The following is a 24,884-nucleotide window of genomic DNA, read 5'->3' as shown; positions in this document are numbered from 1 at the left end:
TGAAATAAACCACTCCAAATAAGGAATAGAAATTTAATATCTAAATAATGTCAGTGAGTTGCGAACTAGTAATGGTGGAAAAGTAGTAAATAAGTGGTTAAAATAGTTAGCTGAAGCTAATGACTAAATCATGAGGCAAATTGTTATGGCGCCTTAACTAATAAACAATTAAAAAAAAAATACAATTAAAAGTAATTAATAGCAGTTAAAGGGATGAATAATGTTAGTCAACTAAAATAATAATGGCTAACTGTTGGATAAAAGTAAAGGATACATTTAAAAATAGAGGATAGTTTTACTTTACATTACTTCGCTAACTATAGCTAAAATTACAAAAGAAATCAGAGATATAATGGATTAGTGGTTGAAACGTCCAAGTCGCTACGACGAGGAATATATATAGACCAAACCAAGCAAAAATGTTGGCAATGTGCACTTTTATTATTAAACGTCATTACAAATTTTAAATCATCTGAAATGAACTGCATCGGGGTGTTAAATGAGATGGGTAGGCCGTCTCAACTTCTTCTGACAGGACTTGACAGAGAAACACTGCTATAATCTACCTGATGATGGTGATTTTTAAAAAAAATTCTATAATAAAATCAAATCTATTGGGATGACTCTCCTTTAGTGCACCGAAGTGTGCTGTCAGTTTTGTTTTTTTTCCTTCCCTCCCTTGAAGTGCACTGTGAAGGAGAAATGTGAGACCTTTGAAAAAGAAGGACATAGTGCTGAAATTTCATTAATGGTGTTAATTTGATCAGCTATCTATCAGTTTACAAGTTGCCAGTATCAGTGCGAGTGCGTTGCCTGATAATTTTGCCTCTACAAAACAGCTCTCTCGCCCTGGTGCGGGTTTTTATTTTTATTTTTTTGCTTCTTTTTTTTTTTTTTCCATAGAGGCTAGATGCCTGAAATAGCTTTGATTGACAGGTATAGAGACACAGTTACTATAACAACTACCTCCTGGCTCTCATGAGCACCCCCACCACCTCCCCACCTCTTCTCTTTTCATTTTCTTTTACCAGCTCTCCTTTTTACCCCCGTCTCCCTCTCACCCCTTCACTATGTGCATGTGTGGGAGGAGAGGGAAGAGATTATGAAAAAGAACTCGACTGCAATATTCCTTCACATGGAGATGTTTGTGTTGCAAGATAGAGAGGGCTGGCACCAGCTATTGGATCTAACCTGTGTGGGTGAGGGTAGGCGAGAGTGGGAAGATGAAACATGCTTATACAACACGGGCAAATAAGCCTTTTATACTCTTTTCGTGTTTCCTTTTTTTTTTTTTTTTTTTTGTGCCTGTTCCTCTGTCAGGTTGAGCCGCTCCGCTTGTATAATCAAGTCGGTCCACTGCGCTGTGTTCCTGCAAGAGTGCGTGCGTGCGTGCGTGCGTGTGTGGGTGGGTGTCTTTGCATGCGTGCACACATTTGTGTCGGCGAGCGGCACAGTGAGGCCACCCGATATGATGAGTGAATCTCAAGCGCGATAGAATCGAGTGGGACTGACACCGGAGAGCAGAGAGAAAGTATGTGCGTGCGTGTTTGTGTCTGCTGCTCGGAAGACGACGGATGTCATTGCTGCCACCTGCTTTCGTGGGACAAAGGCCAGACGCGTACACGCACATTTGCATATGCAGACGGCCAAGCAGAGGTCAAAGCAATCTCTTAACATAGCATTAATGGTATGATTTACTTAACCTTCTTGCGCTCCAGCTATCTCGGGCCGCCCGTTCCCTCCTGTCAGAGCCCTCGCTCCCCTCCTCCCCGCTGTCGCTGCCTCTCCTTTCATCTCCCCGTCTCTGAGTCATCACACAGGGTGAGAGGTCTGAGGAAAACAAGCTGCCGGAGTTGGACATGCCATAACAATGCAGCACCTGTCAGAGTGTGTGTGTGTGTGTGTGTGTGTGTGTGTGTGTGTGTGTGTGTGTGTGTGTGTACACCTGTGTGAGTACATGTGCATGCAGCTGTCTCAGAGAGTCTGTCATCAGGAGAAAGCAGGGAACATTTCCAAGTGTTACTGTAAATACAAAGGCACACCTACCATTCTCTGTCTGTCTGTCTGTCTGTCTGTGTGTGTGTGTGTCTGTGTGTGTGTGTGTGTGTGTTTGTGCTCTCTCTGCTGTGGCTTTCTCCAGAAGTTGCTCTGTCTCTTTATTGATTGACTTGCTCGCTTTGTGCCAGGAAGTGAGATGGCAGGTCTCGGCACCTGTGACCTCAACCACACAGAACTCCTCCAGTGATCTGAGCTCGACTGCCTGGGTCTTGTACTGCAACTGCTTCCTCACTTTGGCTCAGACCTGATCAATAGCACACCCATCAGCATCTTGCACTGCAAGGAAGACAGATACTCCTCCTTTGTGTGTGTGTGTGTGTGTGTGTGTGTGTGTGTGTGTGTGTGTGTGTGTGTTTGAGATCAAATAATGAGAGCACCTGTAGAGGTCTCTACTCCCTTCTGCTTGTTGCAGAAGTTGACGATTGAAAAAATTGAGCTGTGCATCAGGTTGCATGTCCAAGTGCTTTAGTATTGATCTACTCGATGCAGCAAATTGCCCAGCTGAACTCTAATTTGCATTTTTGTATGCAAACTTGTGATGATGTCATCGGCTTGGTGGCAATTTGAGGTGATTTCTGCACCGTTCACACAGTGAAGGGCGATAATTCAGAATTAATTAGGCTACGGCACACAGGGGAAGGCGCAGCCCATAATAAGACATTTAAAACAGGATGGGATCTGGTATCCAAGTGCAGGGTATCCATAGAGACCGTTGCTATGGCGGAGAGAAATCTCACCTCATTAGGAACAAATATAAATAGCCTTGCGACTCAGCTTATGGTTATGATGCCCACGGCTGAGAGAACAAGCTCAGAGGCTTCCAGGTCAACAATACGGAATGAGAGTTACGATTCAGATCAGATAAAACGATAAACAGAGGAAATAACGAGGAGAATTAGAAGGAAGGAAGGAGGGAAGAAATAAGATGGTTTGTACAGAGGGAGGGAAAAGATTGAGTTCCTGATGATGGGAGACAGAGGGGAGGAGGAGAAGGAAGAGGAGGAGGATGTACAGTATGTGTTGGAAAGAAGATGGATGAAGAAAAAAATGGAGCCAGAAAGACACTTTGTCACTGCTATCTGAGAAAAATCTCCCAAATGTTGACCTGTTTATTCTTCTACTAGAAATAAAACTGCACGGAGCCCAAATAAATTAATTCAATACCCATGCATGTTTTTAGACAGAAATGTTAGAATAAAATAGTTAATTTCATAGTTAGATTATAAGACAACGAGATAGCAACACAGAAGCGCAAAAGAGAGCACGACTGAAATAGCAGAATGGGATAGAGTCAATGACTTGTGAAAATAAGGCTGAATTATTCTTTCTTATTTATTTTTTTCTCCAAGAGCAGACTTTTGCAGAGCCGTCTTTTTCTTTTCCCAGCAACACGAGCGAGGAGGAGAGGAAGAGGAGGAGGAGAGGAAGAGGAGAGGAGTGGAGTGGAGTGGAGTTGTGGGAGGAAAAGATGGGGGCTGCGAGAGAGGTTGTGACAGCTCAGTGCAGAGGAGACAGATGGGTGCATAGTGAAAACCTGGGACATCCACCGCTGATTGCATCAACAGGTCTGAGCCCCTCCAGGTATGCTGCAGTGCACCACAGTATTACGACAGTATTGACTCATCCCATTGTTGACTGTCCGGCGGTTCTCTACGGACTTAATCTGTCTCACTTCCTCTTTGCTTCCACTGTCATAATTTATCTTCCTTTGTATTTGTAGCCTGCCACCGTGTGTGTGTGTGTGTGTGTGTGTGTGGCATTAGATTAAGTGTGTTTGTATGGCATTTAGTCATCAAGGCTGAGTGACAGCTCAAAGTCTGTTTAAGACCAAAGAGGCTGTGTGTTTCCCTGCTCCAGCTCAAACCTGCAGACGTATTACTCCCTCCATCGGATATCTGACTGGATCTTTTCCTTCTTAGTCAGTAGTTGTAATTCTCCCACTGCACCGGACCATAACAGCAACTTCCCTTATTATGTGCATTTAAACTGTTTTAATTTAGCTCTTCCAAAGTACAAATATAATAAATTCTAACAACAAACGCAGTCTGAGCTACATTTGCATTGTGAATATCCTCACATCAGTGGCCGCTGTGTGGACAAATTTCAGGCAAACTGATGGGTCAATTAAGGCAGAGAAAAGCAGAGAGACTCCCTCCTCTCGATGCACATAAACCTTAAAAGCTCGTCGTGGCTTCCTGTACTTCAAAGCTAAATGGTTTTCTCTGCCTTTGTTGTGAACAGTGTGTTTTTCGACTCGGCAACAAAGGTGTCTGCGACTAAAAGATGAAAACTGCGACAACTGATGAAGATGGTATGGAGTTCAGACGCACGTTTGTGTGGGCTGTCTAATTGAGGAGATTGTTTGATTCCTCTCCCTCTGTGTTTCTCTCTCTGAAGACCTGTCAAGCTCGCAATCAGCGAAAACAACGTGCGTAGACGGATTGGAGGAGCAGGAGGGAAAAAGAGAGGAGCTGGAAAGACGGCGTTTAGGAAGAAAAGGAGGGAGTTTACGCCCACCGCCTAAAGAGATGAGAAGACAGGCAGAGGGGGGGGGGGGGGGGGGGTAGTGTGTGGAGGAAGCATGTGTGTGAGTGCCAGAGCTCATCAGCCTGTCAAACATCCGTTATAGACCACAAACCCACACAGTCATCGCACTGCTGAGGTCTTTCACTTAACAGGTGCACTTCCTTCACACTCACTTACATTTTCTTATACACAAGTGTGCGTAGGTGTTTACGCACATCAAGTTTGTCCACTGAGCACAAACCCATCCTGGATGATTTCCATATAGCGGAAGGTGATCCGCAGTGAGTCACTGTCATTGATCAGAAAATAAAACCAGTCAGGTGGACTCTTCACACTGACGCTTTCTTCACTGCACTCCTGAGCCCCGAACTGTTTTAGCTCTGCACTGGCACACTGTGAGTGCGCACTCTCAGCCCCAACCCACGTTTGAACCCGTATTATTCCTCACTCTGCTCATAGTTTTGTAATTCTGACTGCTGACGCACGGCATCTAAATTCACCATCCACTTACCTTAGGGTGTTTCAGCTGGTTGTTGGTTTTTTTTTTTTGTGGGTGGCAGAAAAAGCAGTTTGTGATATCTAATTAGAAACAGAGAGTCTTTGGGAAATTGGTGAATTGTGCCTCTGAAACCTCAAGAGGACTCTGCTAAATCCTGGACCCAACATACCAATCTGTACTCCTCTTTACACTCTGACTCAATAAACAGTTAGACCGTCTCCACGTCTATTTGCAAACAAACTCTTCATTTTGATGCAAAGTGACATCTGCCCGCATCCTACCAATGAGAACAGTGATATCTGTGTTACTAATGTGAACCCTGTTGTGATGCAGAATTGTGGCTGTACGCTATTTTAAGAGGTAACCTTCTCAAAGGATCTTTCATCACCTTTTTACAATTAAATATTAGATTTCAGTAGAGATATTAACATAAAATAAGCATATATACATTCTGGAGGTCAAAATGTTTACATGTAAGCTGTAGTTATAGATCATATTTATACATACGCAAACATGTTGGACCACTTGTGAGATCATTCGACTTATATGTTGTCTCTATAGCATAAAGATGTCAAATTTGCCTGTGTTGTGTAGAAGAAGGCATTCATGTTGTGGTCTGAGTTTGTACAATCCTTCAAAACAATGGGGAAGTGCTGTTTAAATGTAGTTTAGATTTTACTTTGTTGAAATGTACAGTAAACCCTATCTCTATCTTTTTTATTGTCTTTATAATGTGGACAGTGCGCAGGGTTTGAATCAGGAAGCCTCCACTCAGCAGGTTTACCTCATTTGAATAGAGGAGCTGGTGTGTACGGCAAAGCAAGGTGAGCACCATTATTCTTATCCTGAGCCATAGTTCACACGAAAACAAAATCATGAAAATTATGTATTCTTAATTAGAATTAATGTGGCTTTAAAGAAAGGCAGCGCCTCACCAGGGTTAAGAAGCAAAGGAGGAGGTCTATTTGTCTGTTTCTTGTCTGTGGCTGTCTAGTCACCCGGTCACATGCTCCATCATGGTTTAAATATTCATAGGCAGCCCTCTGAATATTCATGAGGCCTCTATTAATATTTATGAGCCTCACTTGTTGAGGTGTCACTCGATCTCTTGTACACACATGCACACACAGACATTTACACACACTGATGATCAAAGGAGATGTCTACATGGGCAGAGTCGTAAGCAGCCGTGTTAAGTTACTCCACAGCTGTGACGTAATGGTAAATATGAACTGGCCTCCTGTTGGAATCAAACAACCTCCATTAAAGTCCAGTAAAATGGTTAAAAAGAAGAATAAATGTATCGATGAGAAGCGGCTTTGCTTAGCATTATGACTAGAAACTATGGAAACTGACTCAGTCCAAACATACACAAATCCATCTAAGAGCACATCTGAAGCGCACTAATTAACACCATTTATATTAATGGTTTAATCTGTATGAAAACTGAAGTGAAAAAGCAATAATTCACCGTTTCAACACGTATATGTAACACCAGGCAACCAGTAGAGGTTCAAGAAGTCAAACACCCTGTAAAACGGAGGATTGTTGTTTTTACTCAGTTTTTTCTGCGGATTAAACAATTCATATGCCAAGTGTTAATTAGTAGACTTTAAAAGCCCCGTTACGTGGCCTTTGTTACCTATAGGTGGAGCTGCTCACTGTTTCCAGTCTTTCTGATAAATTAAGCTACCGGCTCTATTTCTCATCTAACTCCCAGCGATAAAGCAAACAATCTAAATAGTATGTAAAAAAAAAAAACTTCTCAAGTGGACGATGCACACACTATATTGACAGAGACACACTGTAAGGGTGTTGTGGATGTGTTTGAAGATCATTGATATAACAACGGACTTCATGTGTCGACCCGAAGACACGGTGAGGTGACCCGAGACCAGGACCGCTCACTTCCAGTAAGGTCTTTAAACAGACATTTCTGCACCTCACTGAGGGGCTGGAACCAATGTAACAGCATGGCACGCACACACACACACACACACACACACACACACACACACACACACACACACATAGTCAGCTGTGCACTTTTCTAATGAGCGTGTTTATGTAACAAGCCACAAGATTGGTACGGGAAACGAGCGCCACTGAGTCTCTGTCCTGCACGCACACATGCCAGCCATGCTGCCAGAACCAGCAAACAGCAGGTGTGTGTGTGTGTGTGTGTGTGTGTGTGTGTGTGTGTGCGTGTGTGTGTGTGTGTGTGTTTGAGCCAGGACACTTTTCAGAACAAATATTAGAGTGTACGCACACCCGCTGTCTGTATGACTTGTTTAAGCCTACAAAAAAATGTGTCCCTAATTTGATTTGGTTTCAGTTGTGTTGGGCTCAATGTGAAATCTTCTTGTTTAAATCAGTGAGGTGTAACTGAAACATGATCAACCTGTGTACATGTGTAGATGTGTGTGTGTGTGTGTGTGTGTGTGTGTGTGCGTATGTGTGTGTAGGGGGAGAAGGGCTGGTGATGCACACAGACAGAAATGTCTGCTGACTTTTGGGTGATGCACATCCTGAAGCCTTTGCTCAGTCATCTCTGAAGTTTGTGGTTGTAACATTGAGTCTATTTGGTGTCATATTTGAGTTGACTATTGTCAGTTTTACATACTGTTATGTAAGATTATCACAAAAGTCACATTAACTAGATCCTAATAGTGGTAAAATAATAACTTACAGCTGCTGGTGGCAGGCAGTGCTTGTTCTCACTTGGGGTGGGTATGGGTACTTTTATTAGATTCTTATTCTTATTCTTATTATCAAAGAATAATCAACAACATAGAAGTCAAGTCTAAATACACTCCTTGGTCTCGAGGAGTAATGTTAGGCCTCGATGTAATAAAAAAGAAACTACATGTTTGTCCTTCAACAATGAAACGTATCCATTCACAGTATACACTGTTGATTAATTAACTTAGACCTGATTTGACCACGGGAACTTCCTTTTTGTGCAGCGCAGAATATTCTTAGCAGTCATAAGAGAGAATTTGTTGTTTTGTTCTCTTAAGTGTTCAATTCAGCTGAGAGAACCTCCCAAAACTATTAAACCAGGCTCTGGTTCAATATTGTTAGAAACAACTTCAGACCGGTAATTTTCTATTTTAGGATAAACGGTGAAGCTGTGAAGTAGTTTTGTCTCTTCCAAGCTACATTTATCACATATCGGAGCGACTTTCTTTGAATAATGGAGTCTGTGAATGACTTTGAACTGAATGAGACTTGAATTATTGGAGCAACAATGAAATCTGCTCAGGCCTTGATGCTCCCATCTCACAGATCTGTGTTTCCAGGTGATTCTCCCATCCGGTCCTAATTGCTTTCTCAACAGGACGTGTGAGAGAAGATGTGTCCAAAACAGACGATAAATCCCCTTTTGAAATGAGCTGCATGGGTGTGCACATAGTTTCTGATTCGCTGTAAACTGCAGACATTACTCGTTCATGTCAGAAGTTCACATTTCTGTTGCAGCTGAGCAAAAGAAGCAGAAGCTAGATGAAAGTAAATGATGCTCACTGTACGAATTAGTCTTTCAGCATTCAGAGAGAGACCATAACAAGTCGAGGTAATGCTGCACTTCAGAATGTGATGCGATGTGATGAAAGCCGAGTTGATCAGTCACCACGAAACATGTAGCAGTGCAGATGGAAATCCAGTAGAACCAAACCAACTCCGAAATGAATGAAGACAACAAATGAACGCTGGATTTGCAGTTGTGCAAAGTGGTCCCAGTACCCCAAAGGTCCAATCTTACTGTGTATCAACTGGTACCAGTTTAGTTATTAAGAGGGCCCCCATGTCAAAATCTAATACTAATAACTTTCAGTTTCTATTTTCTCTGCTTCTATATGAAGGAGTTTAATTAACTTCAAAGTTTAGGGCCGAGCTAAACTGCATTGCTTTCAAAGGAAAAGATGGTTAACAGGCGACCCAGAGATCATTTTTGTCCTGGGACCCGAGCAGGTGCAGCCTTGACTGCAGCCATCATTGGACTCGGACAGGTGGCCTCAGTATTTCTAAAACAGACCTGGCAGCGATTTGAGGCTTGGTAACATTCGACAAGACGTCATCCATGTAACGAGATACCTAATCACTGGCGTCTGTTGTGATGAAACCATAGAAAGATAGGACTGGATGATTCAGATTCAGAGAGGCTGTGTGGTAAATGCACACAGACATGGTGATTAAAAAAAAAAGGACACCCGTCTCCTGCTACTGAGGTCACTGAAGTCTCATCCTCTGGAACACTTTTTGGAAAATGGACCATTTATTTTGTCAGTACACATTATTTATTCAAATTTTATTTAATTTGACAGTAAACTGCACCATACAGAAGTGTTTTTAAACAATTGCACCATAACTTCAGGTGTTAAAACTTACATAAAGTATAAATGAACTATTATATTTTACAGTCTGGACTCATATGAGCGTTTCAAAAATCCTTGCAACAACCCATAAGTACACTAACTCAAGTAATCAAGCGCAAGTCTGAGCATTTCCTTTTCTACTCCATTAAACTGCTGTAAATATTGTGCTTTATACTCCACTACATTTATTTCACAGATACTTTCAGATTAAGATTTTACATAACATAAAACATGATTAATTTGTTGAATGTGGTGCATTTTAATGGCTTGAAAATCAGAAATACATAAGAAAGTTGAAATTAGTTCCACCTGAACCAATTACAGCATTTGAATGCATCATTAGAAATGAACCATTAGTATAACACTGATAGGGGCCCTTCTGCTAAAGAGTACTCACTTCTACAGTTTTAAGTACATGCTATTGATAATAATTCCGTACTTTTGCTTTAGTAATATTCTGAATTCTTTGTAATAAACCATTTTTAATCTCTGGTATTGACGCTTTTTACTTCAATAAATGGCCTGAGTACGACTAATGGCCTGTGCAAACAGATACGGGGTAAAGGATTCTCCACTCTTCTGCCCCTGAATAAACTATAACAAGTAGGCTGTAATTTATTTGCTATTCATCAAAGTAAAATTACCAAACTCTGACATAATATGCTGTCTAATTATTCTCTTACAATAGGCTGTGCTTGTGCAGCTCTTGTCTCTGTAATTAAATACTGTTTTGAATAGTGCAGTGACAGATTTTAATTAATTGCACAATCTATAGGCCGTATACCATGTGTGCAGAATATATAAACTTACATATGCTTCATCATTTCAAGAGTTTATACAGCCTAAAGTAAAAGTAGGCTATATAGGCTAACCGTATAGTTTATATGCAGTATCTTCCTGTTTAATAACAAGAATATATATAATAACATTATTATATTAATCTGGGGCATCCAAGTGTTTATTCTAACTTGAATGTGGTTGGATATGTTTGATTGTTAAAATCTAGGTGGACTACAAGTGAAATGAAAGTGACATTCACAGGGTTTAAAAAAAAATTAAAAAAAATAGGAACACAAATTACATCAAATTCTAAATACTCATTGTTAATATTGGCAGTGGTGTAACGTAACTAGGTCGGCTACATTTACTCAAATACTATACTTAAGAACAAATTCAAGGTACTTGTACTTCACATTTCATGCAGCTTTATACTTCTACTCCGTTACATCTCAGAGGCAAATATTGTACTTTTTAGTTCACTACATTTGTCTGACAGCTTTAGTAACTAGTTACTTTTAAGATTACAATTTTCCAGCCCCTGTACGCATCTTTGAAAAATATGTGAGAAAATGTTCCAACTTCCTAAGCTAAATTGTTTAAAAACCCACTTGGATTAGCTGGAAAATGTGATGAAGCTGAAAACCGGACTGTTGATCTGAGCTCATAAAAAGTTGACTTTTTAGAGATGTGTGGTTCTTACAGGACGCTGACGCCACAAACTTCTGTTTACTTTAGACAATATGAATCATTGCTATAGATTAAACCAACCAACAGTACAAATAAGTTAAATTATTAACATATACAGCATTAAAATGCAACATACACATTAATGCAACCATAATATGCATAAAAAATATCATATGTAATTGTGAAACACTTGCAGGGAGCATTTTACTGCAAAATGAGTTTACTTTCGATACCTTAAGTACATTTTGCTAATAATAGTTACAGTTTTACTTAAAATAAGTTTTGAATGTATGACTTTTAGCCTACTTGTAGTGGGATATTTTCAGTGTGGTATTAGTACTTTAACTAAATTAATGGATCTGAGTAGCTTACTTCTTCCACCCCTGTATATTGGTCTTTAGGTAAAAGATGACAGGCTGCCAGATGTTATTCAACTCTACAAATCTGTTCTTTTACAATGCGGTGTATGTTGGTTTATATATTAGTAAATAGTGTTGACAATGTGGGAACTTCATTTTTCTGCTCTGAAATTGCCACTTAAGTTAAAAAAAAAATATATATACTATTAGAAAAATATGCTGTATCTATCAGGAAAAGATAGCCTAAGTAAATATAGGCTACTGGAAGACATAAAATGGTGCAATGAGCGTACCAGCCTTTATTATCATTATTATTATTGGGAGAAGTTGCAAATTTGAAATTCTTCATATAAGGATGGGCAGCTTCATCTGTAACAACGAATAATGGCGACTTGTATGTGACATTTTAAAGTAACCGTACATCTGTAAAAATAAAACGTAGAGCAGTGAAACGCGCTGCTCCCTGTGAATTGTACAAGAATCACACTGAGCAAAAGTAATATACAGGCGGCTGACTGTAAGTACAAAGAGAGACAGACAGTCCCGGAGCGAGAGACAGGGACGGAGGTAGAGAGATGAGTGGGCTGGCTGTGCTTTCCTCGCGTGTGTGTATGCGTGCGTGCGCGTGCGTATGTGCGTGCGTGCGCGTGCGTGTGTATGCGTGTGTGTGTGTGTGGGCGCGTGGCTCCGGGTTCAGAGCTGTCGGCCCTCCTCCTCCTCCTCCTCCTCCTCCTCTTCTTCCTCCTGCTCCTCCTGCTCCGACAGAGACAGGCAAAAGGCGGAGGAGGAGCAACGGACCTCACCAGTCAAACAAGACGCTCGCTCGGTGCTCGGCAGTCCGTCGGTCCGTAGGCGACAACCGGCAGAGAGAAACCCGCGGAAGGAAAGAAGGAAGGAAAACAACAACAACAAAAAGAAGAAGAAAAAAAAAAGAAAAAGACAAATTAAAAAAGGGGGAAAGAGGAAGAAGAAGAAGACATCATCACCTCACGGTAAGCTAACGGTCGGTGACAGTTGTTCACCTCCGCGATTAGCTTGATTATAACGGTTACTCCGCCGGCTGACATCGACGCTTCTCGCTCTTGATGAAGACTTTCACGATACGAGTCAGACCAAGATCATCATCTCGGTGCTAAACAAACAAACAAACAAACAAACAAACAAAAGGCTAAATCTTTTTTTTAATTTTTTTTAATTTTTTTTCTAATTCAGCTGAAACTGCGGTGACAACGGCTAAATTAGGAGCTAACGGAGCCCCCGGACCAGTCCCCCCCCCCGACCCCCCCCTACACCCCCCCCCCCCCCGTGCCTGAAGCGTTAGCGGCACCGCTGAATGATAACTGTCGTTTAATGAGCCATTCAATGTTTTCTGCAGCTACGTAATATTTAGTATTTTTCAGTACTTTAATGACGAAGAGGAGGAGGAGGAGGAGGAGGAGGAGGTCGTTTTCTAACAAGGGTTTTCAAAGTATCTGCTTCTTCCTTTGTGTTTCTGGTTGCTTGTGCGTGTGCGTGTGCGTGCGTGTGTTTAATAGTACAGGAGTTTAAACGTGCTCCTGCTCTGTAACACCTCCGCTCTCCGCGTGCCGCTGACAGCCACGGTGAAGTCCCGGAGCAGGAGGTCCGCTTCCCCCCCCACCCCCTGCTCCGGTGTAAAAATAGCCCCGGTGTGTCAGCTTAGCCCGGGTTACCGTCCATAATGCGACACGGTCTCTCAAACACCGGCTCTCCTCCCTCTCCTCCCCTCCTCTCCTCCCCCCCTCTCCTCGGCTTTCTTGCAGGCACTCCTTCCCGAAAGTAAGACCCGCACATACCCGGACTAAACCCCTGGTTCTCATCTGTTATGTGGGTCAACCGGATGTCACAAAGTTGTGCACGAAGATACCACCTGTTTGTTTTTTACCTACTTAACTGCGGACTCTGGTTTTTTTTTTTTTTTTTTTTTCCATGTGCGAACACACACACACACACACACACACACACACACACACACAATGCCAGTTGCGAAGCTGTATTTTGTGTTGCACGTATGCATGTGCGTACAGTAGGTGCTTTTGTCCCCATGTTGGGTTTGAGTTCAGCTGCAGAGCAATGCAGCTGGCGAAACCCACAAGTCACTTGAGTGATATAAGGCTGTTGTGGCTGCCCAGGTGGTGAAGACGAGATGATATTTTAACCTCGATCAAACACGTCTAACCTACTTTCTGATGCATATTTGCTTGTCATAAGGTGGATGCTCATATAATATAAACACCCTTCGCAGCGGGCAAGGAGGTACAAATTCTGCAGAAAATGTGAAAGGTGCGGGCGCAGGACATGGAACAATATGTGCCAAAAATTGGTGTGTAAAAAACCCCCCCCCCCAAAATATCCTATATAATGTAAGAGGACAAACAAAAGCAGCCCAATTAGAGGCTTGAGGGCAAAGCCTGTTCATATTATGGATAAACAAAGTGCTGACGCTTCTGAGTTTGCCTCAAAATGTTCAATTATTATTTTGAACCGGAGAGACCTGCTGCCTCGTTTTAAATCTCTCACTGAAATGTTTCCTAATGAGCTCCTGAGCGGAGGGAGACGACTTATGAAATCTCGTTTTTGATTCAGCTGCAACCTTGGAGACAAAACACAAACAGCAGCCTCTGTGACCGGAGGCAGTGATGATTTCTAGTCTTTTATAGGTTTTCTTGAGAAGGAAGGGTGCAAATGAAAGCAGCAAGCGAAACAGAAAGTCCTTTCATGTGGCAAAATGTACAGATACATGTCTGTAAGTACAGAGTGCAGGGAAATAAACCTATCGCACGAGCTACAGCGAAAGATCTCCACTGTGAATTATTGCCCGGGTATTCAATGGCAGATTTGTCTGTGGTGTTAATTGCAAACAGGATTTTACCAGGCTTAAGGACTTAATATAACTTGGTTTAGCTGACAATGGCCATCTAAAGTAGCTTTTGGATGTTTTCCCACCGGCCCGCCCGGGTGTCAGCGTCGATGAGCCAGGCAGCTTCTGGCTGGAGAAGAAAGGTGTCCTGGTGAGTAAGTGGCTCCCGAGGCTGAAGGCTTCGGGGAGAGCAGCAGATGGATGATGATGTAGCGGGTACTGGCGCTCCCTGCCTCCCGCCGCCATCCGTCACACGCTAATGATCGTGTCACACCTTCCCCCTGGGCGGTCGGCCACTTCTGCAGCGCTCAGCTCAAAAACCGGTAGCTGCGCTCAAATCCTCCCCTCACGGCCGTCGGCTGAAAAGCCTGGAGACGGACTGCGCCGCGAGCCTCTCCCCGTCACTAATTCTTCACTTCCCGCTTCCCTCCCATCGCCTTCCTTCACCCCCTCTTCACCCTTCTTAAAGTCCCCGCAGACTGTTTCCTCATCTCTCTTCGTCCCCCCCCCTCCCCCTTGCTTCTCTCGCCTCCCATTCATCTTGTTTTCCTTGTAGTGCATCTGCTCCATATCGGTCTCCCCCCCCCCCCCCCACCCGCTGTCTCCTGTGCTACGTCCTCTTCTCTCATCGGTGTCCATCCACAGATATAATACCGTACAATGCCAGCGCGCCGGCTTCTATTTCACACCAAGTTTTTCTTCCATTGTGATAATGGAAGGAGCCGTGTTGTTGTTCCGCTGCCCCTCCTCTCTGTGAGGTCCGAGGTCACGGTCGGCCACGGTGCAGCGCTCGCGAAGCTGGTCTGTTTGGCCGAAGAACAGCTCGGCGAGAACTCGCCGACAGCAACATCGGGGAGCCTCTCCGTATATTATGTCCTTTCGAGTGTCTGTGCGTCTCTGAAGCGTTTCCTCCTCCCGAGGCTGCGCTGGACCTCCACGCCAAGACGGGGATACGCATCATTTGCAGCATCGTGTTCACTAAAACACTTGGGCTAAGGCTGCTGGTCATTATAAATGTCATTATTGATTCATCTGCCGTTCATTTTTTTGGGGATATATTGTCTATGAAATATTAATTGTGCAAAAATGTCGTTCTCATGGTTAAAGTAGCTTGTTTTGTGAGACCAACACTCTGTAATGCAAAACGGCTCAATTTACCATGATATCAGAGAAAGAAAAGCAGCCAGAAAAGAAAAACCTTCATATTTTTCTTGGCTATATCAGCAATTGTTTTCGACCATCAAATGTTTGACTAATTGTTACGCCACAAATGGCAGGAGATGGCATCTTTTCAATACAGAGGGAGCAATGTTCCTCCTTAATCCCTCCGTTTCAGCATTCATTACATAACAAGACTTAATTTCAACGTGAAATGGTCTTTTCAGTATGAATGGAACAATAATCAATACAACTCTCTCTTATGTATCGACAGAAAGCATTTCTCGTTCGTCCCCTCCAGAGTTTTATCGGACCTAACCATCCAAAGTACAGATCGATTCAGTTCCTTTATACATCTAATGATTTATAAAAGCACTTATAATTTTCCAGTAGCATTCCCATTTAAAAATGTTGTCGACCACCACATGCCAAGACGTCAGACTCCTCTCGATTGCACCGAGAACATTTATTTTATTTTTTTTCGGGAAGGAATCACCGCTGTGATGTTCAGTGTTTCATTGAAGCAGCAAACACCACTTTGGTCGCACTTGGACTGACAGAGGTGTTTTTATTTTAAGACTGCCGTTGCCTCCAGTCGAGTGTTAAACAACCACGTTGTGGGATTCGGCATCCTCCGAGCTCATTACTCCGTCCCAGGTGTTGCAGCAGTAAGCGTCCCCTTGAGCTGTGTGTTACAGCGGAATGTGTCCCCACTGAGTGCCGTCGGCCCTTTTGGAAACGGTGGTGGAATGCCGCTTCCTCCTGCGTGCGTCTCCCATCTCTTTGGTCTGAGCAACATTCGCACTACCGGGATCAGAGACTGAGCTCGGCATTCTGGGAATATCAGCGCTGGCGGATCAGATGAGGCTCTCCACAGCTGCTGTTTCTAAGAAAAGCTTAAAGGACACACACACATACACACATGCACATCACACAGGCTTTCGCATGAGCCGCACATATGTAAATACACAAGCTAATATCACATCCGCGCACATGCCTGTATGCTACAGTCACAGGCTCACTTACAGTGATAAACGCCCGACAGTGAAGCGGCAATTAACTGTGAAGCTCGGGGAGCGTTTGGGAAGCGGAGCGAGGTCAACAGACGCACAAGCAGAGCTGCTTCATGTCATCTCCAGCAGCTATGCTTTTATGTTCTGGCAACTGTGTGATACGAGTGTGCGCGCGTGCGTGCGTGCGTGTGTGTGTGTGTGTGTGTGTGTGTGTGTGTGTGTGTGTGCGTGTGTGTGTGTGTGTGAAACAGTGTGCAGTGGTGTTTCTGTTGTACAATGACCGCTAACACTGTTTATTCTCCTGTGTTTTTTTTTTTTTTTCCGATCTCTTCAGGCTATTTTCCATTGACCAGTGAAGGGCCAGCGAACAGAGGAACAGTAGAGAAGGCAAGCAGAGGCGGACAGGATAATTGCGTTCCCGGCTGCCCCGTGGGAATATGGGATATATGACCTCATCATTCACCTGTGAGCATTTCCAGTAAGCGACGCCCAGATAGGTGAGAACAGCGCGCACAAGCGCACATTCAGACCGATGCAAATGCAGGCAAATGAAATAGCGGTGAAATAAACAAACGCGGACGTCATCTTTGGAAAACAAACACTTGCCTGACAGTCTCCGTTGTCGTCCAGGAAGGATGACTGACGCAGTTTTGGAAAGTCCAGATGTCTTTCTAAAACCGTGCGATGTGACGTCACGTGACGCCATCGGCTGCCCCTCCCCTCCGCCATGTCTCCCCCTCTGCAAACAGACGGAGGACCCGGAGTGTCAGTATGACATTAAGAAGCTTGAGCAGCAGGTAAGTGACACCAAACGTAGATGCTGCCACGTACTGCGTTAAAATGATGCATCCTTCCCACCCACGCCGCTCGCACGTTCCCTCCCTTATTGTGTCCTAATTGTGTCCTCGCTCGCAGGAACACTGTAACCAGGTGCAACCAAAGAAAAAAGTAAAGGTAAGCTAAAATAATTCGGCGTCTCATTATTCATTCTTACTGAAGTATCGATTCCTTTAGACTCGATGAATTTGTAATATCGCTTGCTTGCGTTTGTATTTCAGGCCAAAGGGAAGCTAGTGCGCAGTATGGCTGTCTGCGAGGACTCCTCCCCACCCGAAGAAACCCAGGTAACACATCTTCATCATCTCCCACCTCCTCCTCGTCATCATCGGCACACCGCACTCGAATTACTCGTTACTTTCTTCCCGTTTCAGGCATCTCCCGACACGAACGTCTCATCTAGCTGCAATGACAGCAAGCAGACTTCCCATAACGAGGAAGAGCAGGAGAAGAGCACAGATCCAAAGAAGCAATCGCAGCCCAAAGGTGCGTGTGTGTGTGTGTGTGTGTGTGTGTGTGCGTGTGTGTGTGTGTGTGTGTGCGTGCGCGCGTGTGTATATATGAGTGTGTGTGTGTGTCATATCTCATAAAAGAGCAAAATGAGAAAGCAAATAAAATGCAATAAAATGGGATTCTGTGCCACTATTTAGATGTCGTCCTCCTGGGGTGTTAAATATTGCAGTGTGTTTTTTTATTTTTTTTTTTAATGTTTTTGTCTTGTAACACACCCTGCCTGCCCGCGTCGCTCTCAGAGTCCAGCGCCGACTACACCGACTCCACCGGCATTGACCTGCACCAGTTTTTCGTCGACACCCTCAACAGCAACCACAGAGACAGCATGATGCTACTTAAACTGGAGCAGGACATGATCGACTTCATCACCAGAAATAGGTGTGTGTGTGTGTGTGTGTGTGTGTGTGTGTGTGTGTGTGTGCGCGCGCGTGCGTGCGTGCGTGCGCGCGTGCAGCGGAGTACATAACTTCGAGTCTTCACTGAGTAATGATGCGCAGAAATAAAACTTGTACGAATGCTACATCTTATTAAAGATTAAGCGCGGCTTTAGTCTATTTTAAAAGGCTGTATGTTTTTCCAGCTCATATATTATAATTCTGCCCATACAGCTTATTTATCTCACTGATCGATATGTATTGAGCCGGTTATGTTAGTGTGGGTGTGTTGGAGCCACCAGGAATGAAACTGGACTTCAGCCAAAAAAATACAACCAATCTCAATCCATTCCTTCTCTCTCCATGTTCTCTCTCCCTCTGTATCTCTTTCACCTTCCTCCCTCCCACTTTCTTTTGTCGCACCCTCATTCTTTCTTTGTCTTTCTCTCACTTCTTCTTTCTCGCTCTCGCTCTCTCTCTCTCTCTCTCTCTCTCTCTCTCGCTCTCTCTCTCTCTCAGTCCCTTTAAGAAGTTCCCTCACATGTCGTCCTACCACCGCATGCTGGTCCATCGGGTGGCGGCCTACTTTGGCATGGAGCACAATGTAGACCAGACAGGCAGGGCTGTCATCATTAACAGGACCAGCAGCACACGCATGTAAGCCAGCGTAATCAATCTGTGTGTATTGTCTCTGTAGCTCCTTTTACCTTTTTAGTGCGAACTAACAGTCGTGACTTGTTTGCCCCCTGAAGACCGGAGAAGCGTTTTGTGGACGAGTTGCACAAGGACAAGGCCGAAGAGATCCAACAGTGGAAAAAAATTCTAAAGAGAGACAACAGCTCAGATGACCAGGTCTGTCTGTCCTCCTGTATAAGCTGCGTGTCTCTCAGGAATTTCCTCCGTAATTGGGATTGATCGCGTCCCATCGGTGATTTGACCTGTTCTCGTTTCTTTCCCCCTACAGAACCGACTCCACCCTTTACGGGACAAGCAGAGCAAGTCAATGGAGGAGAGAGAGGAGGACTACCAAAGAGCGCGGGAACGAATCTTCAACCAAGAGGTGAGACAAAGACGCCGAGAAGGACAAAACAGGCAAGATGTGACAGAGACCGAAAGGATTCTTAGTGATTTCTCCGCTGTTCTTTCCACAGCCACTCTTTACCCAGGAGAGCGCCCATGCAGAAACCAGGTAACCTTGCCTGCAGTATAATATTTCCTTGTGCCTTTTAGCTTTTTCTATTTAGATGAGAACATTAATATATGTCTGTGTGTGTGTGTGTGTGTGTGTGTGTGTGTGTGTGTGTGTGTGTGTGTGTGTGTGTGTGTGTGTGTGCGTGCGCGCGCCGCCATGTGCAGGGATGTGGAGGAGTACAATCCATACGCTGAGACCCAGAGGAAAAGGCAGCTTTTCAGGTAGAGCTCTGTTTGCACCGATGCAAAGTCATTAATCATCTTAGTCTGGTCACCGTGGCAGGCACACAGCTTTTCAGAGTGTGCAGCGGAAACAAAACAAAAAGGACCTCGATTTTATTTTACCAGCTTGCATGTGTCCGCCTTAAGATCCTGAGCAGGAAGGAAATGCTTCACTGATCATTTTAGTAAAAGAACGTCGTGTAAAACCTCCAGGTCTTCGTTACGTGTTGGCGTATCAGCGTATCTCGGTATCTCCCCCCCGTTTACATCCGTGGCATATCTCTCACGCAGTAATAAAACTGAAGGGTAATTCTGGATGTGCTTCACAGGCGCAGCCGCGACAGCTCAGGCTCCAGCTGGACAGGCAGCAGCAGGCAGAGCAGCACGGAGACCGACTGTCGCTACGGCAACGACCCCCGACCTTGGAGCAGCACCGACTCCGATCCCTCCTCCCAGTGGACAAGTCCTGCCCCGAAACCCCGTCAGCCTGCCGGTCACAGCTGGGATGCACGGGGTTCAGGTGTGTGATTTTTTTTTTTTTTTTTTAAAGCTCACGTCGCAGCAACATTGATTGCCTTTCCGACACTTCCTGTGTCAACACCTTCGAAGTGTAAATTCAGTCATCGAGGGTGAGACTCTTTGCTCCTCTACACCTTTGTGCAAGCAAACTCGCGCGCTGCCGTTATCGCCCCGCCACATTTGGGGGGGGGGGGGGGGGGGGGAGTCGCTGTTTATATATTATCAGTTCTTTATTCTGCAGCATCTAATTAACAAAAAGCAGTGGAAGTTCACCTGGTGTGAAAATTGAACTCAATCCATGAATCTTCACACATTCGCTGTAAATTTTCACACAACACCTCCAAGTCTTCTTCACATATTCAGTGGGGGGGGAAGAAAAAAAAGCCGTCATCGTTCGCCTCTGCTGCTGCGCTGCACGCAGTATGTTTTAGCACAGACGCGCCGGGCGTGTATTTCTTTTTTTTTTTTGGATCAGATTTGACATGTTGAAATGTGAATTTGTTACGTGTCGTGATAACAAAGCCCCCCCCCCCCCCTCTCCTCTTCCTCTCCGTCTCAGGCTCCATCTCGCTTTTCAGACTGCCATCCACATGCCCCCACCCGTCTCCTCCTCCCATCATGGAGGAGCCGGCTCCTAACCCTGCCTACGTCATGGAGAACGGGATCCCGCCGGGGAGCATATTGGTCAACCCGCATACTGGTACATCACACACACACACACACACACACACACACACACACACACACACACACACACACACACTGACACTAATCAGTTAGATTTGATAAAAGACATCCACTTTAATTAAACTCAACCTTCGGCCTCTCAGGGCAGCCGTTCCTCAACCCCGATGGGACCCCTGCTGTGTACAACCCTCCGTACAGTCAGCAGCCAATCAGGAGCCAGACTCAGCTGCAGGTCGCTCCACCTCAGCAGCAGCAGGTAGCACACAGCAAGAAGTGAATTGCATGCAAGATATGTTCTCACCGAGACACACGCACGCACACACGCACACACACACACACACACACACACACGCACACGCACGTCACTGTTTGTGCCTTTATCTCTGTCTCCATATGTGTGTCTCTCTCAGGTGGTTCAGTACTCGTCTGTCTCTTACACAGCTCCTCAGATGTTGCCCGTCACTCCCTCACAGCCGTACTCAACAGTACGTATCGCCCCAAGTCTGCTCGCCGTTTGTAGGACGCCAGAGTTTTACAACTCTGACCTCCTTTCTCTTGACCGACAGATTGAAGACCTCTCCTCACAGTTTGCTCACGTGACGGTCGGCTGTCAGCCAGCGGGTGAAGCTCCGCCCGGCTACCCTCCCGGTCAGCGTTACATCTACGCAGCTCCTCCCCCTCCCCCACCCAACCCCTCCAGCTACTGCCAGTCCTCACCTCAGGTGACGATACTCATGCACCTTGTTTACATCTTTGTTTAAAAACAATAACAACATGAATAAAGCTAATGGTTTTTTTTTTTTTACATTATTGTCCTTAAGGTGTATTATTACGGCCAGTACCCTACCTCAGCTCAGCAGGGATGCAGGCCCGTCTCCCCCAGCCAGCACAGCCACGGCCAAGCAGAACTAACAGGTACCCTTTCCACAGCGTGTGTGTGTGTGTGTGCGTGTGTGCGTGTGTGTGTGTGTGTGTGTGCGTGCGTGCGCGTGTGCGTGTGCGTGTAAACAAGCTGTGGCAGTAGAGGAGGGGGCCGTTACACTGTCAGAGATGTAGTCTGAGGGTCTCACAGTGAACCGGTCTCTTTTCCTGCTGCTTCTGTTCATCACTGTGACACAAAGTGAGAAGACACAGTCCACTGCTGTTGTCTGTGGCAATTTATCAAAAGCCATCAAGTGTTCCCAATAAAGATTCAAGTGAAAACTATGAAATGATTAAATAATATGCATCTAAACCAAATCGCAACGAAGAAAGTCAAATACATGATTCTGAAGAATAATGACTCATCATAGTGAGATTAGATTATAACGCCTCTCCTTCTCACAATATAATAGTTAGAGAATTTAGCAACAAGCCTTAATATGTATGCGTACACGATTTTTTTTTTTTTTTTTTTTTTTTTTTATATCAATAAATAGATCATTATTGGAGCATTTGCGCTCTCTTCTTCACAACGGTTCGTTAAAGCTGTATCCAAGCACCACGCTGCAATCTTTTATTTGTTATAAGCTCACTAATGATCTCTCGTGGCCGATTTCCTTTATGAACCTTTCGCCAAAACAAGTTGCAGAGATGAAATGTGTTGTTAATAATCTGGTCTCCGCGTGTGTTTGCAGCAGGCTACTCCCCTGCTGTGAGGATGCAGCAGTCTTCCCACACCCAGCCGCCGGCCGTGCTCGGCACCTACGCCCCAGTTGCCTCCCATCACTGTAGCATGGTTCAGGTAAACACGGCGCACCCGAAGGTGTCGGCAGATTTCGAACAGCTCGGCCGCCCGACGAATCGTTTCGGCGGCTCACAAGAGTGCTTGTGGCGGCAACTTCTCCGCGCCAACGGTCCTTCTCTCCTTCCCCGTGTGTCTCCGCAGGGAGGCGTTCCAGTGTCCTTTCCGCAAAGCAAAGTTGTGACGGGGGTCGGCGGGGAGGAGGGATACTGCTGCGTCGTGCCCCCCGCCCTCCCACCACGGCGGCTGCCATCCCCCCAGCTGCACCAACCTCGGCGCACCAGCCTGGAGCGCTCAGTACTGATGCAGTGAAGATACTCTGGTTCCCGTGTGAAATCACATGCATACACGCACACACATACTTAACACAAACACCTTTTTCTTTTTTTTTTTTCTTCTCACACTCTGTCCCCCCCCCACCCACTTTCCACCGCCCCCTTCCCCCCCGTCTCTCTCACACACACACACACACCACCACTCACTTACACCCGCCTTCCTCCTGATGATGATGCCCTCTGCGTACACCGTTCACACACACATACGACATAACCGCACTCACAGAGATAGATGTACCACTTTACCAAAGCTAAATAGTATATATCAGAGCTGCTGTATCGAATGCATAATTTATATACACAAATGGAGTTTTATATTGATATTAAATTATATATTGTGTTTTAAGGAAATGCACTGTGTGAAGACAATAAAATGCTGTGACTGGACTGATGAGGTCACATTTCTATATCTTCCTGCCTCTTTGTTTCCTCTGAACTGGATGATGATAATGATGATGATGATGATGATGGCAGGAGATGAGATAAATACACCGGAAAATTAAGTACAATCTATGAGGACATCTATTCTGTTCATCCACAGCCAAAAGTAACACACACACACACCGAGTGCAAGATATAAAAGAAACAGCCATGATTTACTTTGCTGCTGTTATTGGACAGAGTTTTTATGCAGATAGTTGACAAGAAACTGATATTTTTACACTCGTGTCTGCAAATTATACAAGTGGAGAACATTAGTCGTTGTTATGCTCCATTAAGCCAATGGAAGATTCCTACTGTGAAACTTTAGCGCCCCCTTATGCTCAAAGACCCTGATTACACTGTCCTCATGCTCAACAACACAACAACAGGTATCTTTTCATAATAACGATCATCCTGCAAGAATATTTTCACAGTGAGCTGATTAATCATGAGGTCCAGAAAAGGTCAAGGAGTATTGTAAAATGTCCATCAGCCTAATTGCTCGTTCAGTGTAAAAAAAAAAAAAAAAAAAAAAACCAGCAGAACACCCAAATTTTGAGTTTAATATTAAAGACGACAGAACCATTTACCAAGCAGTCATGTTGGACATCTTTATGTTTGAGAGGGTGGAAATGTATTTCTATGTCAAAATTAGCATTTTATTCAATTAATTATTTAATTCCTGTCTGACTAATAATCAATTAATTTAGAAAAATCAAAAGGTGCAAATAATAACAGCAGGGAAGGCTCTGTTCTGTTACATTGTAGGAGTAAGTGAGGATAGAGAGACAACATCTCTCATTCTCACGCAGCCCTCATCCTCTGATTTGTTTTTCTCTCATTTAAGTATGCACAAAAAAAACCCCCAAAAAAACGGATTGGTATGAAACTAAAAACAGCTCGGGACTGTGGCTTTACATAAAACACTCTGTCCTTTAAGTCCTTCAGGCAGCCGACATGTTACACTACTGCCATATACCCACTTTCTCTTTCATTTCAGCAATAACTGCCGGTGTTACTGCTCAGATGCGGAGTAATTCATTTTGTACTGAAAGTGATATATATATATATATATATATATATATATATATATTCTCCCCATCAAATTCAATGAAACGTATCCATCATCCGCACAAGGCCTCCAAATTAAATTTAGATTTCATAACTGTGGCACAGAATGCATAATTTATACAGGCCAGCGCGTTCACGGGCCTATTTTGGTTCTTTCTAACACACGCACGCACACACACACACACACACACACACACACACACACACACACACACACGCAGAGGCAGCAGTGCAGGTTCCATGATCTTTAATAAAAGGCACATGTACAGCCATAGTGAGATGAGTGAGTCCACTGGCATAGAGACAAAGCATTAAAACACAGAAATACAGGAAGTAGAGGTCAGGAGGAGAGAGAGAGAGAGAGAGAGAGAGAGAGAGAGAGAGAGAGATATCTATCTGCTTTACAGTAGAATCTACTTAAGTAACATCTCGTTTTCGTTCAAGTAAGTCTAACACTAACATGTCACCATGGTAAGGTAAACAACCCCCCCCCGCCCCCACCACCACCACCACCCCACCCCCTTCCCACCCCCCTCGTCACACACAGACACACACACACACACACACACACACACACACACACACCGTCCCAACATCACCCGGTAATGGTCGTCATGAGAGGGCTGTTGATCTCCGAGCGGATGAAGAAGTCCTG

General features: G+C 44.4%; 1 protein-coding gene and 1 long non-coding RNA gene across 2 annotated transcripts; both read left to right on the top strand.

Moving 5' to 3' along the window:
* The first annotated feature begins 2,549 nt into the window (after positions 1-2,549).
* Positions 2,550-5,301, top strand: LOC138214994 (uncharacterized). The gene is made up of 3 exons (XR_011179679.1): positions 2,550-3,639; positions 4,300-4,369; positions 4,456-5,301. It is a non-coding gene; the product is annotated as an uncharacterized lncRNA (long non-coding RNA).
* Positions 5,302-12,021: 6,720 nt separating this feature from the next.
* Positions 12,022-23,144, top strand: arpp21 (cAMP-regulated phosphoprotein, 21). Its single transcript, XM_069176117.1, is given in 20 exon segments — positions 12,022-12,277; positions 16,669-17,131; positions 17,250-17,288; positions 17,393-17,458; positions 17,546-17,657; positions 17,924-18,062; positions 18,578-18,715; positions 18,811-18,910; positions 19,023-19,118; positions 19,210-19,247; positions 19,415-19,471; positions 19,801-19,991; positions 20,550-20,690; positions 20,821-20,933; positions 21,088-21,162; positions 21,244-21,399; positions 21,499-21,592; positions 22,294-22,400; positions 22,545-22,622; positions 22,624-23,144. Coding segments are annotated over 19 exon segments (1,983 nt in total). The 5' UTR covers positions 12,022-12,277; positions 16,669-16,969; the 3' UTR covers positions 22,705-23,144.
* Positions 23,145-24,884: the final 1,740 nt, after the last annotated feature.

This window comes from Embiotoca jacksoni, unplaced genomic scaffold, assembly GCF_022577435.1.
Source record: "Embiotoca jacksoni isolate LCO1_2020_lvr unplaced genomic scaffold, fEmbJac1.0.p SCAF_7, whole genome shotgun sequence".
Taxonomy (NCBI): Eukaryota; Metazoa; Chordata; class Actinopteri; family Embiotocidae; genus Embiotoca; species Embiotoca jacksoni.
This window is presented reverse-complemented; position numbering and strand designations above follow the sequence as displayed.